The sequence below is a fragment of the Phoenix dactylifera genome, chromosome 1, assembly GCF_009389715.1.
Source record: "Phoenix dactylifera cultivar Barhee BC4 chromosome 1, palm_55x_up_171113_PBpolish2nd_filt_p, whole genome shotgun sequence".
NCBI lineage: Eukaryota > Viridiplantae > Streptophyta > Magnoliopsida > Arecales > Arecaceae > Phoenix > Phoenix dactylifera.
Window position 1 is genome coordinate 16,334,944 of NC_052392.1, and position 15,415 is coordinate 16,350,358.

A 15,415-nucleotide genomic window follows, 5' to 3' on the forward strand; every position below is an offset into this window, starting at 1 on the left:
TGTCAAGGTAAAGATTTTATTCGATGATCAGTTGGTAGCTTAGGCTACTTGTACGATGAATGTGCTCACACCGATGGAGGAGTTGACGGAAACTTCTGCCCGAATTTTGGATAGAGTTCATGCTCTAAGCCATCGATGATTTTCAGATTCCTCTTTTCTCTCTCTGCTCCTTTTTTTTTTTTTTTTTGCTTTACCCGAGTTCTCGCTAAGCCTTTGGCACAAGGCGGAAACTTTGCCTAAATCGTTCCTACCTAGAGAGGTCGGTTAACTTCTCAAATCTTCAGCTCAAGGGCTAGAACTCCGCTTGGGCCATTTCGACCTAAAGAGGTCGGTTAGCCTATCAAACCTTCGGCATGAAGGTTAGAACTTTGCCTGGCTTTCAACTTGAGGGATGGAACTCCGATTGGGCCGTTCCGACTTAAAGAGGTTGGTTAGCTTTTCAAACCTTCGGTTTGAAGGTGACAAGTCAGCCTGTGCCATCCCAATATAGAGAGGTCGGTTAGCTCACTAAGCCTTTAGCTCGAGGGCCGATATTCTGCTTGGGTCGTTTCGATCTAGAGAGATTAGTTAACTCGCCAAGCATTCGACACGAAGGTCGAAACTCCCAGATTCAACAAAATTGGAAAAGAAGAAGAAACTGAATGGACTACATGATTGCCACGTGATCTCCTTCCGTTCCCGCTAAAACATCTCTTCATTTTGTCTAGCTAACAAGAATATTATTGGTATTTTGTGATGGAAAATTTAGAATTTTTGAGATGTAAGTGTAATTTACAAAAAGTTGAGAGGTGTCATTGTAATTTATCCTAAATTTTATTCATATGAGCTCAAAAATTATTTTTTATGCTCATCAAATTATGAAGGGTGTTTTAGATATTTTGCTAGGTATTTATTTACTCTTAGGACCGCTAATGACTGTTTGATGTTTATTTTGTCGCCAATTTGGGCCAGCAATGGGCCTAAACCATTTCGTGGCCTACAAGAACTCACGTACGCCCTTTTACAAAGTCCCTGTCACCGCCTCCACCCGTGAACCTTTTTATTTTTTATTATTTTTTTAATGAAAACCCGAGAACGCTTTCGTCACCGCTTAGATTAGAAAGGCTTGTGCGCATGGAGGGCACTCCCGTTATTTCCGAATCTCCCGTGTGCTTTTCAAAACCCGGCGAGATCTTTGTCGCTTTGCCTCATCTTTTGCCGCGCGGACCTGAAGCCCCCCGATAAACCCAATTTAAATCGGGCCCTTTGACGGTCTCCATATAAATATCTCTGCTCCCAGTATTTGCCCTTCCCCGAGGCTCGGCAGTTTCTTCTGCCGCAAACGGTAGCTAGGGTTTTTCTCCAGGCCTCTTCGGCCCGATCTCCTCGCTGGGGTTTTGCTGATCTCTCTCCGCTTTCTTCCGCGCGCGCTTAGGAGATCCAGATCACTCGGTTGCCATGGAAACAGCTCGCAAGAGGGGGAGGCCGGAGGTTTCAAATGGAGGTGCCGCTGGACCAAAGCGGCTGAGGGGTAAGTAGAACCTAGGGTTTATAGTTCCTCTCTTCTCCATTGATCGTTTCTTGGATCTTGAGGCATCTCTTGGAGCTGTGATGGATCTAGCTATAGCCTGTTTGGGCGGTCGGAGTTTCCGGGGTTCAAGATTTTGGATCTAGGAGAGCAAGATCGTGAAGAGATCTCTTTTCTTCGTTCTTAGTGGTGATCTGGTTGCTTTATCTCGGGAAGATTTTAGGGTTTCTTGATTTGCTAGAACGGTCACGTGGCAAGCTTGTCGAGAGAGCGAATATTCTAGGGTTGTTGGTCGTATTTGATCCGATATCGATTGCATTATATTGTATCTGAGAGTATAAAATCTCGTTATAGTTTAGTAGTTTGATCTAGTACCAAGATCATAATGTTGGTCCAACAGAAGATTATATGTGTTACATAATGGTGATTTATTTTCGTTGAACACTATATTGACTTTTAGAGTTTTTGCTTTTTTTTTTCTGTTTCTTTCCTTTAACTTCATAACAAGAATACAAAACTTTTATGTAACAATTATGGTTTGGGATCTTTACTACATCAAAGAGACCTTATGATTGATTATTGATGGAAGAACGTCTTTGAGAGTTTTAAAGCGTTTTTTTGGTGAAGATAATATATTTACCAATAATTTTTCTGCTTTAGCTGTACCCACTGCGCCTTCTTGCTGGCGACAATTGTCTGAGGCCTGACAAAAAAAGTTGGATGAAATTGTGAAATGGTTTGAAGCCACTCAGAATAACAATCTTTATTTTTTTGTCAATTAATAAGTGGTAAATCGAATTTTTCAAACCTCTAGGGTTTTCATAGTGTCCTGTGATGTTTAATTGGCTTTCTGTGCAGTGCAATTTTCTACAAAGCACGCTGCTTTCGGGATGCCTTCTTAATATGTTGTAAATAAACTTATGTATTCTTTGGAAAATTATATGCAACAGAATGGGTTGAGTTGTGTTTTTTGTTCTTAAGGATGATGCTGGAGGCCTCATGAAGTGTTGCTTCTAAATTGTGGTCATACTTTAGAGATCACTAGTTTTCTTGGAAGATGGTTGTAATTGCACCCCCTTTTTTGTAAAGATTTCCTGGTGTTTTGTTAATCTTCACTTTATTGAAATGGTTTTAATATGCTTAATATGTACTTGAACAATGAAGGTTAGTAAATTAACAGGATTGTAACTGAGAACACAAAATTAATGTCATGTAACAGAAACGGAGTCGTTCCAACATGGTCTAGGAAGCAAATCGAAGCCTTGCACCAAGTTTTTCAGGTTCTAATCCTAACTTATCTAAAATCAACATCATAATAGCAACATTATTTTTTCTGCAATTTCATATCTAATTGGAAAAAAGTGTTTTCCCTAAAGTAGTATTTTTAATGCTAATGAATCAGGCGTTTAAGATTGTGATACAGGTTCTTGTGCTCTAATCAAGTTAACAACATTGAACAGAGTAAATTGGGAAGCTACAAGAGTGCTTTTGGCTATCAAAATTGCACAAGCTATATGCAACTTCATGGAAATTATGATATGAAATGAATATGTTAAATATAGGTTATATTTATAGCGTTGTTGTCACATCCAATTTTCATATTGGTTATAGTTGTTTTTTTTCTAATATACATATGTATACTCTATAATTCTCTATTTGCCTATCTGTTTTTGCTAGTCATGTTGACTTTTTCTAGATAACTGATATTCGGGTTAAATGATATCTTGTCTTTGTTGAAAATTAGTATTGCTTCGTAACATGAACATCGAGCTGTTTTGTACGTCTTTCCTGAACTGAGTTGACATTGATATATTTTATGTTTAGACATAAAAAAATATTATGATAAGGAACTTGTCTAAAATGAAAAAAAAAGTAAACCAAAGTTATGCTTGTTTGAAAGTGTAGAAATATAGAAATGCAATAGGGGCAATTTATTTTGGACCTATTGAGTTCTAGAACTGGAAATTCTATTGGCTTGAACTGTTGATCATGCAAAAAGGAATTTTTTTCTGACAATTTTAGCGTTGAATTATGAAAGTTGGGTTTAATGCTCATATGTTAAACGTATGGGTTACGATAAATTGAGGCATGGTTCCTGTGGGACATGTTGGTAGAATTTATGACAATGTAGAGCCCTAGAATTGTTTGATGCTGAGGATTTCACGAGCTTGTTTCAATGGAAAGGGTCCTTTTCTACTATCAGAGTAAAATGGGTGATGCCTTCAAAAAATGTGGTAAAATTTAAGTAGAAGTGTTTTCCATAAAAGTGGTGGGATATGATCACATGGTTTGTTAATATGACGAATTTGATCCAACTAAAAATGGTCAAGTGTTGTTGAAATATGATGCAATGTTGTTTCTTCCGTGCTTGGTTGTTGATGGGAAGTGTGGATTTATGGGCTTGGATTCAGGTCCCACCTTTAGACTTGTCTTGCAGTTAGGCTGGGTTTGGTCTCGTCAGAGCGGCACCCAAAGACTTCCTGTATTAAATATATATAAAAGTATTCTTGTTTTGGCCTGTAGAATACTGGCTTTTCTCAATGGTTTGCACAATGTGGTGGAAGACATCTGTTTACTTTGTATGATCATAAATTGTTCTTTTCCCCCCTTACTTCCATGTAATCTTTTTGCTTTCATCCTCGTTTCTGACTCTCTTGGTGTTCATGCTGTTCAAGGCTGCTACAATATGTGCAACTGACGTATTAAACAACTAGCATGCTGAGATTGGTTTGGGATGTCTGTATTTATTGCATGTGGACTATCTCTAAATTGTTCTTTGGTAAATAGCCATGTCTTGATTACCAAAATTTCTAAACATCTGAGCAGTGGAATTCTGATTTATAGCTTATACTCATGTTCTATGCATATGTAATGTTCTTTGCTAAGTAATGGAATCAGCCCACTAGTATGAACAACATTTTAATGATGTAGCCAAATGAGAGCAAAGATAATGAACTTAAAGGTTGGGAAGGGAAATTGAAGGACTGGGAAGGTTGGGGAGTCGAACGTTATAATTTAATCTGACTGAATCTGGTCCACATGCTTAGATGATACAGAACTAGCATGCTGTGATTGGTCTGGTAGATTTATACTTTCTGCATTTAGCTACTACTAGTTGATCTTTGTGGTAAATGACTATGTTTTGAGTATTGAATGTTGTCTTTTGGCTCATCCTAGCAGTTATGGCATTCTTTTCGCTTTCTAAAGGAATGTTATCTGCCAACTAGTATGAATTAGCATTTTGTTGGATTGAGCATATAGAGACAGATAATAAACTTAGAGATTGGGCAAGTTTGGGAGTGGACAATCTCTTGAACAAAATAAGGAGCCTTATGTATGTTCAACCAACTTGTTGTGTGGTTCAATTGTTTATATATGCGCTGTAGAATTTATACTACCATGCCTTCGAAAAGGAATAGTAATTCTGACAATAAGATACAATGTATGTTCTAAGTAATGAAATTGTCTTTATCTATACATGTAATTCTTTCACCCTTGGTGTTTTTATCAAAAAGAGCATTATAGGAAAAATTCACTCAGGTTCTTGTTTGTGGCCAAATGTTCTACGTCAAGGTCTGCAGTACTGGAATCGACACATGTTGGTAGGCTGGCGATATGGTACGGTATGCCCCCGTGTTGTGCCATTCTGGTGTGAACTAACAGAAAACCGGCAAGGGAGGGGGAGAGGAAGGAGACAGGAAGAGGGAGGGAGGGAGAGGGAGTGGGAGAGTAAGGGAGGGAGAGGGTGGGGAGGGCGGTAGAGAGAGAGAGAGAGAGAGGGGGGGGGGAGGCAGAGGGAGAGAGAGCGGGGGGAAGAAAAGGGAGGGGGGGCGGTGAACAAGAGCTGAGGGAAGGGAGGTAGAGGGCTTTCGAAGCCCTATCTTCTCCATGCGTTGGAACAGTGGCGAAAGCCCCTTTTTGTCGGCCTTTTTTTATTTTTTTAGTGAAATCGGCAGCCACTACCAACTTCATTTATCTTTTTTTTTTTTTTGAATTTTTTTAAGTGAAGCCTCAATTGCCGACTTCATTTAAAAGATTTTTTTAAAAAAGAACATAATAAGTGAAGTCATCATTGGCTGCCTATTTCACTAAAAAAAAAAGAAAAAGGGGGAGGGGGTTTGAAATAGGGGCACCGCCCCTATTTCGACGCACGAAGGAGAGAGGGCTTTCGAAGCCCTCTCTCCCCTCCCTCGGTCCTTTTCGGTGGTCCTTGCTCACTGTTTTCTCTCGGTTTTTCTCTTTCCTTCTCCCTTCCCCCTCCTTTGTCGGTTTTTCGATTTGAAGGTTGGAACTATCCCGGTCCACTGCTATAGCTCGGTACGCTTCGAATTGGGTGGTTTCGGACGGTTCTGCCGTTCTTGCTCTACGTTGCTCCTTTGTTGGTTTGCTATGCAAACACATTTGCAGGTGCTTCTGCACGAATGCTTAATCTGATGAGCATCGGTACTTAATTTGAAAGAAAAAATCATCTTCTTTCAGAAATTCAGGTGATGATATTGATTTTATTTGTTAGCTAATCCATGAATAGAAGGTCGTATTTGGCAAATAGAAATATGAGTTCTGATTGTGTCATGGGACTTAAGTAATAAACAGTTGCGTAAATGATGTGCTTAGAATCTTGGTGGAACAAAAGCATCGCTGTCAATTTAGAAAATCATTGTGATGAAATGGCTGATGTCATGGGATATCTGAAAGATTGAAGTTATGGGATATCTTACAAAGTGCTTTAGTGATGTTTAATCTTGTGAACTCCCTTCCCTAATATTTGATTTCATAATGGAAGTTAAATTTCTCTATAATGAGTCATGGAAAATTTGTGTTATAAAATTTTCATTGTTTAGTGCTTTGCCTTGGACCTGAGGTGTCGAGGACTATTACTTCTTGTATTAGAAATAGTGTGTTCAATGTGCTGCATAGCGCAAACAAGGTGTGCATTAACTTGCATTGTTGAGTGTGAGAGGATAACCTGTTTTGGGGACTCTGTAGTGTATTTCAGTTCAGTTCCATCTTTCTGGTCTTTGTGAAAGTGTTATGATCTGGAAGTATTGATACTTAGATGTACTGTTTAGACCCAATCGATTATGATTATCCATCTGATTATCTTAGGGCTAGTTGACGTGATCATGGCAGCAGGCATAAGTGTATGTATTTCTCTTATTTTAATTGAGTATTATATTGGGCAATGATGTGTTATGGAAGACTTAGATATGGGGTCCTTTCATTTTAGGCTGTGCCAGTAACGGTTTTGAGCGTTTTGTGCCCCCTCTTTTTTTTAAATTATTTTCTGTGCTAAACTATCATGTAATGATGTTTTTTATGAATTTTTGTTATTTGATGTTTTTTTTTCCCTGCACTTGCATTATAAACAGCAATGCACTATGCAAATCTTTTACTGAATCATTGAGGGTTGTCTTCATTTCTTTCAAAAATATAGTTTTGCCCTATTCATGGATGATTTTGTGTTTGTAAGTGTGCTTTATTTTCTCTTTTGTTTCTCATGCTAGTGTGAATCCAAGCTCCCTCCTAGGGGGGGGGGGGTGACATTGTTTCTTGTATCAGGCATAGTATGAGCATGCTTTGATGTATGGCTCTGTTGATGGATACCATATTAGATCATCACATCATTTTTTTCTTGGTCATATCCATCTCCACAGGCTTAACACTGATATTTGAGCAACTTTTTATGATGCAGCACTTCTGGTTGCCCTTTTGGTGAGGGTTGTCATTTCCTGCACTATGTTCCTGGTGGTATCCAGGCAGTTGCACAGATGACCAATCTAGGCAACCCTGCTGTCCCTCCTCCGGCAAGAAACCCCATGGTGCCTCCCGCCTTTTCTGATGGCCCTCCTGGACCTGCTGTCAAGACCCGGCTATGCAACAAATACAACACTGCAGAGGGATGCAAATTTGGGGAGAAATGCCACTTTGCCCATGGGGAAAGGGAACTTGGCAAGCCCATTGTACCATCCCAGGATGGTCCTATTGCACCTCCAACTGGGGGAAGACTTGCAAGCCGCCTTGAACCACCTCCGCCTGTTGGTCTGCCAGCTGCTGCAAGCTTTGGTGCCTCAGCCACTGCCAAGATCAGCGTTGATGCATCTCTTGCAGGTGCCATCATTGGGAAGGGTGGTGTGAATACCAAGCAGATTTGCCGAATCACAGGGGTCAGGCTGGCCATTCGAGATCACGAGACGGACCCCAACTTGAGGAACATTGAACTGGAGGGTACTTTTGACCAGATCAAAAATGCTAGTGCCATGGTTAGAGAATTGATCGTCAATATTAGCTCTACCACCTCTCTGCCGGTGAAGAACCCAGCTGTGGTGGCAATTGGTGGCTCTGGTAACAACTACAAGACCAAGTTGTGCGAGAACTTTGCGAAGGGTTCTTGCACTTTTGGGGAGCGGTGCCACTTTGCTCATGGGGCAAGTGAGCTGCGCAAAGCTGCTGCATGAGATGCTTCTGTGCCAACTGTTTCCTGATAGGTTCACTTTTCTTTTTCTTCGTGGGAACTGGATTTCGAGGCTTTTGTAATGGATGAAATTTATGTGGAACGACTATTTCAGAGATTTTAAAGTCTTTCGTTTAGTGTGGATGTGCTAAGATGTTAAGTTCCATAAGTCAAAAGTGCTTGGACCGTGGATCTTTTTAATTCTGGTATTCTTTGCCATTATAAAGTGACGGTTCGGCGGTGTTTGACGTTTTTATTGGTTTGGATATTTATCGTTTTGTATGTTGAGAGCCCTGCTCTCTAGTTGGCTATATGGTCCCTATTGTACTCTTGCGTTTCTCTGGATGAGCTGTATCTCATCCTCGTTGGTTGCAGAAAGGTCAAAGTCTTCTGGGTCCCCATGCTTGGCCCTCCTGAAGGAATTTTCTTGGATTATTTTGCTGTTATCTGAGCTTCCTGTGCTACTTTAATGATGGACGGTGTGTATGTTTTGGATGTTTTAGAGACCTCACGCAGATGCAACAATGCCGTTGTACTTGTTCCCTATTTGTTTTATAGGCAGGGTATGGTTCTGTATATTCTCTATGTTTTTTTCTCAATGCTGCTGGATGTTTTCTATTTGTTTTCTTGCTGAATTTTGGTTTTTTGAATACAATAAATGATAGAGTTGCTTCCTTGCTTTCCTATGAACATTTCGGATCCTTTAAGAAGCAACCATTTTAACATCTGATAAACATAGGATCTATTTACGGCTGCTGATCTCATGAGGCTCAGTTCTTTGGTTTTGGAAGGGTGGTAGATTTTTGAGCTCACTTCTTTGGATCCTGAATGGTGGTAGTTCTTCGAGCTCGGTTCAGGATTTTGTGGTTAAGAAGTTTTTCTGGTTACAACGAGCGTAAAATTTCAAGCAGATTCTTGAGATGTTTGTACACAGAAGAGGAAAAAAAAGAGGAAAATCATAAATCAGGATGCCTCTCATTCGTCTTGTCTCACATATTTTCTTATTTTATATGTTAGTGTTCATCTTTTGGGTTGGAATACGTTCTCCATTTTCATGCTTTGGGGGCAGCAGAGTGGAACCGTATGAACGTCAACGTCCAATAGATATCAAAGCAGCATACGAAAGAGTAAGAAGGATTCTCAGCTTCTCTGGATTAAATAATTTTTATAGGCTAACAAAAGGCTGTGTTGATGCAGTGCGTGATTCACGCATAGAGGGGTTAATTGTTGATAGTCCTTTCTCGTCCTCCATCAGCCATGATGCTACAGTGTATACCCCTGTAAGGAAACTGAGAAGCCTTGGCGAACCACCAATGCAACAATATGGTTTCTAAAATGCTCATAGTTAATCAGATCATAGGACTGAAAGTGACTAGTATTATAACATGGCATGTGCAACAATATCTTAAAACTCCAGTAATCTAGAAATGACCGATTAACAATTATGGACTTGTCTCCAGAGCCCCTGGATCTGAAATTTGCACCTGTATTTGTTCTTTTAGTTCTGCAAATGCCAATGGTTGCCAAACCCAGTATGAAGACCAGTTGAATTTGTCTTCTAAACATTCCCAGAATACCTTTCTTTGTTAAACCGCTTAAGTTTCTCGTTACCATTGCAGCAACGAATATTAGCTCATCCTACTTGTCCTATGAACATTATTTTTCCAGCACTAATAGGTAAAGCTTCCCTCAGGCTTCAATTCCTGCTTCAGGCAACCAGATTTTAATATTCAAATCATAATCTTGGCAATAGATCTACTTAAGGAGAGAATGTTAATGTTATTAAAGAAGTGATAGATGGCATCGATTGACTAATTAAAATGCCACTCTTGAGCAAGTTTTTGATGTGAAACTGTTAGATTGACGGAACAAATATTCTTTTGGCAATCATTGGGACAAAGGGCTCAAAAAAATCCTTTTAGTAAACAAGATGTGTTACTCACACCTTTGCCATCCTCCATTGCTGGTCCTCTTGAATACCCGTGGTTTCCCTCCTACAAATGTTTGTCTCCAATCTGGATACTGGATCAAGTAGCTCCATATACTGCATTCAAATGGATAGGACTGTCAGCTTATGCAACAGCAGAAAAAGACACTAAAGCTGGAACTATGTCTCCTCGCTAATTTTAAAAAGGATATAGAAAAAAGAAGACCAAAATAACTAAAATAGGCAGATAACATGAGTCTCTAAACATCTGTCCTTAATTATACACTTGAACATAAAGAGCAAATCTTAAACGTGTCCCTCTCTCTCTCTCTCTCTCTCTCTCTCTCTCTCTTCTTTTTCCTTTTTTGGCATTCATGCATGCATGGGTGCGCGGGGGTGGGCAGGAAGGCATGGTTGGGTGGGTGAGTGGATGTGGCTGACCGTGGGGGGAGGGCTGATTCAGGTTGTCAAATCAATTTATTATTGGTGATTGTTCAGGTCCAAGTATATTCTAGATGGGAAAACATTGCCGACCATTCATCCTTTTCAGTTATAAAGTGGTGCAATGTTAACTATCATACAAGGCAAAATCCTAATGATCTCTACAGGAGAGACTATGAAACGGTTTTATTATGATCTTCAGTGGTATATGTTTGTGTTATATACATTATATGCTGTATATGCATTTGCCTGTACCTCAATGTGTCAAAATACAAACTTACCCAAATCTTATCTGGGTAATGCTGGTACCCAAACATGTCAGATATATAGGAATATACAGACCAGCTTGCTATTTCATTTATTTTCTACAAAGATCAAGTGATGCTAAAGCAGTGTGACAAATAGAAGAACTAAAGGAAACATTCAGGACAATGTTAAAGGAGTTACTAAAACAGGGTTTCAAAGAGTGTTATTAGAAAGCCAACTGTTTTGCCAGCATGGTTCCTTAAACTTGGGAGTGTAAACCTAGCAATACATCACACTGCAAATGCTGCTGTTATTTGTGATTCTATTGGCTTAATATTCTACCTTGGCATTGTAACCTTTTCAAAATCTCTCTCCTTTTCTGGAGCATGCTTTTATTGCTCCTGACACCCTCCTTAATCAGGTATTTTCCATGTTTATGGTCAAATTTGAAGACTAAACTTTGTTTGACTTTAGTTATACTCTTAAACATATACCATGTATTTTTCTTAAGAAAGTGAATCTCAAACAAAAAATGCGATCTTTTGCAATTCACAGAATACAAAATTAGTTACATGCTTCCTAGGCACCTTTTAAATTTTTCAGATAGCCTTTTTTTCCTTGTTTTCTTTTCTAAATCTGCAATGGAATCCCATATAGAAGACTACAAAATAGATAATTGGGGCTCTTTCAAAACAACCAGTAAACAGATAGTATAGTGTCCTTCTTGTGCAACACCACATCAATATGAGTAAATCAATTGGATGGAGGAGATTGATGAAGAGTAACATGCAACCGATTTCATATGGGTGTCAAGCTGCAGTTAGTTTAGTTTGTATTTTCCTTCCAAGTGTATCATAAATTAACATTACCATCCTTCTCAATTTCTTTAAAAGGGACGATGATAAAAAAAAAATCAACCAGAAAATTTTCATTTTTTAAATATTCATATGTTTTTGACATGTGCATATGAGATGCTGACATTGCAAGGAACACATTAACAGTTTATATAGTCCATAGACTCACTAAAATACAGCAATCACCATGAGTGCACGATAAAAACAAACATAATCACTTTTTTGTGACGAAATAATCTTTTTAAGGGTACGTCACTGGTCTAAGCTAATATATCTAAGTTGTCAAAGATGGAGATGTGGAGCATCATTACTGCAAGTTGCTAATTTGGATCCCAACTAATGTTCAAGCACAAACCTTCTTTCATTCTCAACAAAATCAGGACTCTCTGCAGAAGGTGAGGTAGAGCATCTCAAGAGGATTTCAGAATCAGAAAGTTGCTGCAGTGAAAAAGCAATTTGGCCCCAGTCCGACAACCTACATCAGCAGAGAGATAAAATATCATATTTTTGAATGAAGAGAGGTAAAATATTGTAATGACGGATGAACCAAAAGGTTCAGAATTACGTATGGCACAATTTTTTTATTTTTTGATTAAAGACAATTATCCTTATTGTGATCCTTCAATTCCTCAGAAAATATATAGACATAATTTATTTGTTGTTATGCATCACAAACAACTTCAACTGGACCATGAATGAACTTCGATTTATGGCATCTATTAAAACATGATATCACTGTGAAGACCTTATAGCACTCATTTATGCAATAAAAGGCTTCATTCCTCAAAAATTAAAACTAGCTTGAAACAAGCCAGAGATTTGGCAGAAACTATCAAGTAATAACAAACAATCAAAATGACCTCTTGAAATGACTCAAATATTGAGAGATCTTTACTATCATGTTTTATATTGCACATGGCATTACTGTTAGGTGTTGAAGTCAAAGGTGGTCACTCATTATTTACTTATATGGATCTTATTTTGCAACAAATACATAAATGTTATGCAATTGTAACAATTACCAATAAAACAAGATGATTGCATAAGGAAATATCAGAACTTGAATGGGATTCTTCGTCCCTTTCTCAAAATAAAAACCAAGGAAGGAAATCATATACCAATAGCAAGGGGCAATGTGAAATTTATCATCAAAGGTATCATATGTCTTCAGTAACCTTCCTTTCCAACTAGAATCTTCGGAAGATACAGTCACTCGAATCCTCCTGACAATTTCGTCCGGGCATCTTGAACTTCTAGCGAAGCTGGCAGGCATGATTGACCCAGACAAAGTGTTTACCTAAAATAATCAGTAGTGATTGCGTTCGAACGTCAATTCCTTTTTCCAAAAAAGAAAAAAAGAAATGAAAAAAGAACAAAGAAGGTGCTTGTTCAGTGAAAATGTTTTGTGGAGGAGAATCTAGAGTCATATCCATGTGACATATAGTGCACGACAGCAGAAGGAATCTGAACTTTCAATTGACACCAAAATTTGATACACAAAATTTAGGATAGGTCTTGTAGAGCTGATTTAGTTCTTAGGGGTATGAATTAGGTGGGTATGGATAGCTTATCAGATTAATCTAGGCTGCAAATGAGGGTCACGACTCACCTGTTCTGGCATTATATCCTAAAGATGCTAGGGTAGCAAAGCAATGCAAAATCGACATGTTTAGAGTTTCTGATTCATAAAATTCTAAAAGAACAGAACCTCCCAGAAGTTATGTCAAAGTTTATATTAGTTGATGTGCAGAGATGGGCATGAACTCACCACAATGCCACTGATAATTGGGCAAGCATTTCCATTTGAATCACGTTTGGTGTTATGCTCAAGAACACACAGAGTCTGGAGATGAAAGTTTTCATGACTATTATGCAAAGCATCAATTATTTTGGAACATAAGCACATCGAGTAACCGTCCTGTTCCCGAAGTCCTTCTGATCCAGGAATATCATTGTCATGCTGCCATGAAAAGTTACAATTTTCTGATTTTAGAAGATCATCCTCTTAAAACAATTTGTAAAAAAAATGAGATAGTCAGGTGAACTGGAGTCAAACTTCATTTGACGCGTCATTGAAGGCACCGATCAGGTGAACCTGTAATTCAAATGCCCATCGAGTTGTTCAGCTGTAGTAATAGTAAAACTTCTCAAGTACATATAAAAACAGCAACATAGATGGCCAAACAAGAAAAAGGAAAGAAACAAACATCCAAGATAGCTTCATGATCAGCAACTAATGATAACATTTGGATGAGGCCTTTATCGACAACCTTTGGAAAGTCCATATGGCTAATGGAGGTCCTGCGCATAATATACAAAAACCCAACAACATCAGAATCAACAATCGTCATACATACTATGTAATGTGAAGGAGGACACCCATTCTTACATTCCATTATTCCGGTTGCGAATCACAAGGCCCACGCATGTAGTGGCCTCATCCATGCCGACCAACTGTCAAAGTAGAAAAGACTCGAAGATTGTCAGAACCACAGAAATTGCACTCATGAATAATCGCAAAAAGCCATTTATACCATTTTACAGTGAGATAATGAAAAAAGCAATGAAATTAGATCAATATAAATTGGCTTCCATAAAGAAACCTCAGAATCACAAGTATCCGTGTCAATCAAGTGCTTCGCTTAGGACAAACGCCAAACCAAAAAGAACAATCTAAGAGTTGATTCAGAAAAATAAGCTATACAAAATGCTAATATCAATACTATCACAAGTGAAACTGAAGCAATTCAGTAAGATTCGTTAGGCATACTTCAATCCAAAAAACTTAAATCGACGTGCGACCCAGTTAACCAAGCAAGCCGAAACCGAGCCCAAAACCATAGAAATCAAACACTCTGACAAGCCGCAGAGAGAGAACATGTACAAGATACCAACTTTCATAACACAGGAAGTACTCGCGAGAGACTCAGCAACGCACCCTTGCAATTAAGGAGGCAATGGACCGCAACCCAACTTGAAACCAGTAAATAAAACATTTTTTGATAGGTGATACTAGGAGAAGTGGTCCAAGATTCCGACTTTGATACATCAGGAGGTAAACTAACGAGCGAGTGAGCAAGAACCAACAGAATACCTCGACGGCGGCGGGATCGACAGTCGCGTACTCCCTCTGGAACACGTAGACGTGCTTGACGGGAGGCGACTGATCGGAGACGGAGACCTTCCTCTCCGGCGTCGCTTTAAGGCGATTCGAGGCGGAGATCAAAGCCGGGTGATCCAGCAAGGAGGCCAATAGTTCTCTCCCCTGTAGAAGAGAGCGTGAGAGAGATGCCAAGTTCCCAAAAAAAAAACGAGGGAGAAGAACTCTCTCTTCCATGGAGCGATGGATAGGAGAGGAGAGGGATGGAAGATGGAATACTGTACCTGTCCCCGAGATTGGGACCCGGGGGCGGGGTAGGGGAGGCCGTCGACAAAGATCATGGCTTCTCCCTTTCGAGGGGCCTTTCTCCCTCTCCTCCGGCGCTTGAGCCCTGAGGCCAGATGCGACGGCGTTTACCAGGAGGACCGAGGTCGCCGAGGGAGTCATGAGGTCTCGAGATGCAAAAGGAGTCCCGTCACCGGGAGTGGGTGAAGTAACCGCGAGGAGACCGGGAATCGTGACCTGGGGTTTCGTGATCGGAGACGGGATAGTAGGACACCGCCCCGAACCCCCATCAGCCGCATGAAAAAGATTTCAAGATGGGCGATCACCATCCATGCCCCAAAAATATTCACTTACTCAGGCCATGATTTATGGTGGAACGTGCTTTCGACGAAATATGTATAGAAAGACCAATGAAGCTGCAAATTGTGTGGCGCCTTTTATTGCCAACCACTTCAGAAATCATTTCTGGATGGAAGAGACGGAGTTGTCCAGTGCTTTCCGTAATATTTTACTTTTTGACTTTTTTAACTGTATTTGAATATGTTATGTATAATATTTTTATTTTTTTAAAAAAATAAAAAAATAAGATTTCAAGTTTTTTCTT

General features: G+C 39.4%; 2 protein-coding genes across 3 annotated transcripts; one reads left to right on the top strand and one right to left on the bottom strand.

The window, feature by feature from the left end:
- The first annotated feature begins 1,276 nt into the window (after positions 1-1,276).
- LOC103718425 (zinc finger CCCH domain-containing protein 31-like) lies at positions 1,277-8,214 on the top strand. Its single transcript, XM_008807248.4, has 3 exons — positions 1,277-1,510; positions 2,727-2,787; positions 7,200-8,214. Exons 1-3 carry the CDS (start codon positions 1,438-1,440, stop codon positions 7,960-7,962), a joined length of 897 nt encoding a protein of 298 aa, XP_008805470.1. The 5' UTR covers positions 1,277-1,437; the 3' UTR covers positions 7,963-8,214.
- An 867-nt stretch (positions 8,215-9,081) lies between these two features.
- Positions 9,082-15,174, bottom strand: LOC103718424 (protein N-terminal asparagine amidohydrolase). 2 transcript variants are annotated; one of them, XM_008807247.4, is made up of 10 exons: positions 14,811-15,174; positions 14,521-14,691; positions 13,816-13,880; positions 13,634-13,727; positions 13,483-13,521; positions 13,195-13,386; positions 12,545-12,723; positions 11,782-11,901; positions 9,904-10,002; positions 9,082-9,661 (listed from the first exon to the last, which is right to left on the bottom strand). In XM_008807247.4, exons 1-10 carry the CDS (start codon positions 14,865-14,867, stop codon positions 9,655-9,657), a joined length of 1,023 nt encoding a protein of 340 aa, XP_008805469.1. In that variant the 5' UTR covers positions 14,868-15,174; the 3' UTR covers positions 9,082-9,654. The 2 variants fall into 2 exon arrangements, with proteins under 2 accessions (XP_008805469.1, XP_008805468.1); XM_008807246.4 differs by having other exon boundaries at positions 9,246-10,002.
- Between the last annotated feature and the right edge of the window lie 241 nt (positions 15,175-15,415).

What these genes read in the sequence shown, in the direction of transcription:
- LOC103718424 (XM_008807246.4), bottom strand. Translation starts at nt 14,867, where the DNA reads ATGATCTTTGTCGACGGCCTCCCCTACCCCGCCCCCGGGTCCCAATCT. An exon ending in ATCATGAAGCTATCTTGGAT is followed by an intron (nt 13,522 to 13,633) that starts GTTTGTTTCTTT and finishes TTTGAATTACAG; the next exon opens with GTTCACCTGATCGGTGCCTT. An exon ending in CACATTGCCCCTTGCTATTG is followed by an intron (nt 11,902 to 12,544) that starts GTATATGATTTC and finishes CTGCTGATGTAG; the next exon opens with GTTGTCGGACTGGGGCCAAA.
- LOC103718425 (XM_008807248.4), top strand. Translation starts at nt 1,438, where the DNA reads ATGGAAACAGCTCGCAAGAGGGGGAGGCCGGAGGTTTCAAATGGAGGT. An exon ending in TGGACCAAAGCGGCTGAGGG is followed by an intron (nt 1,511 to 2,726) that starts GTAAGTAGAACC and finishes GTCATGTAACAG; the next exon opens with AAACGGAGTCGTTCCAACAT. An exon ending in CCTTGCACCAAGTTTTTCAG is followed by an intron (nt 2,788 to 7,199) that starts GTTCTAATCCTA and finishes TTTATGATGCAG; the next exon opens with CACTTCTGGTTGCCCTTTTG.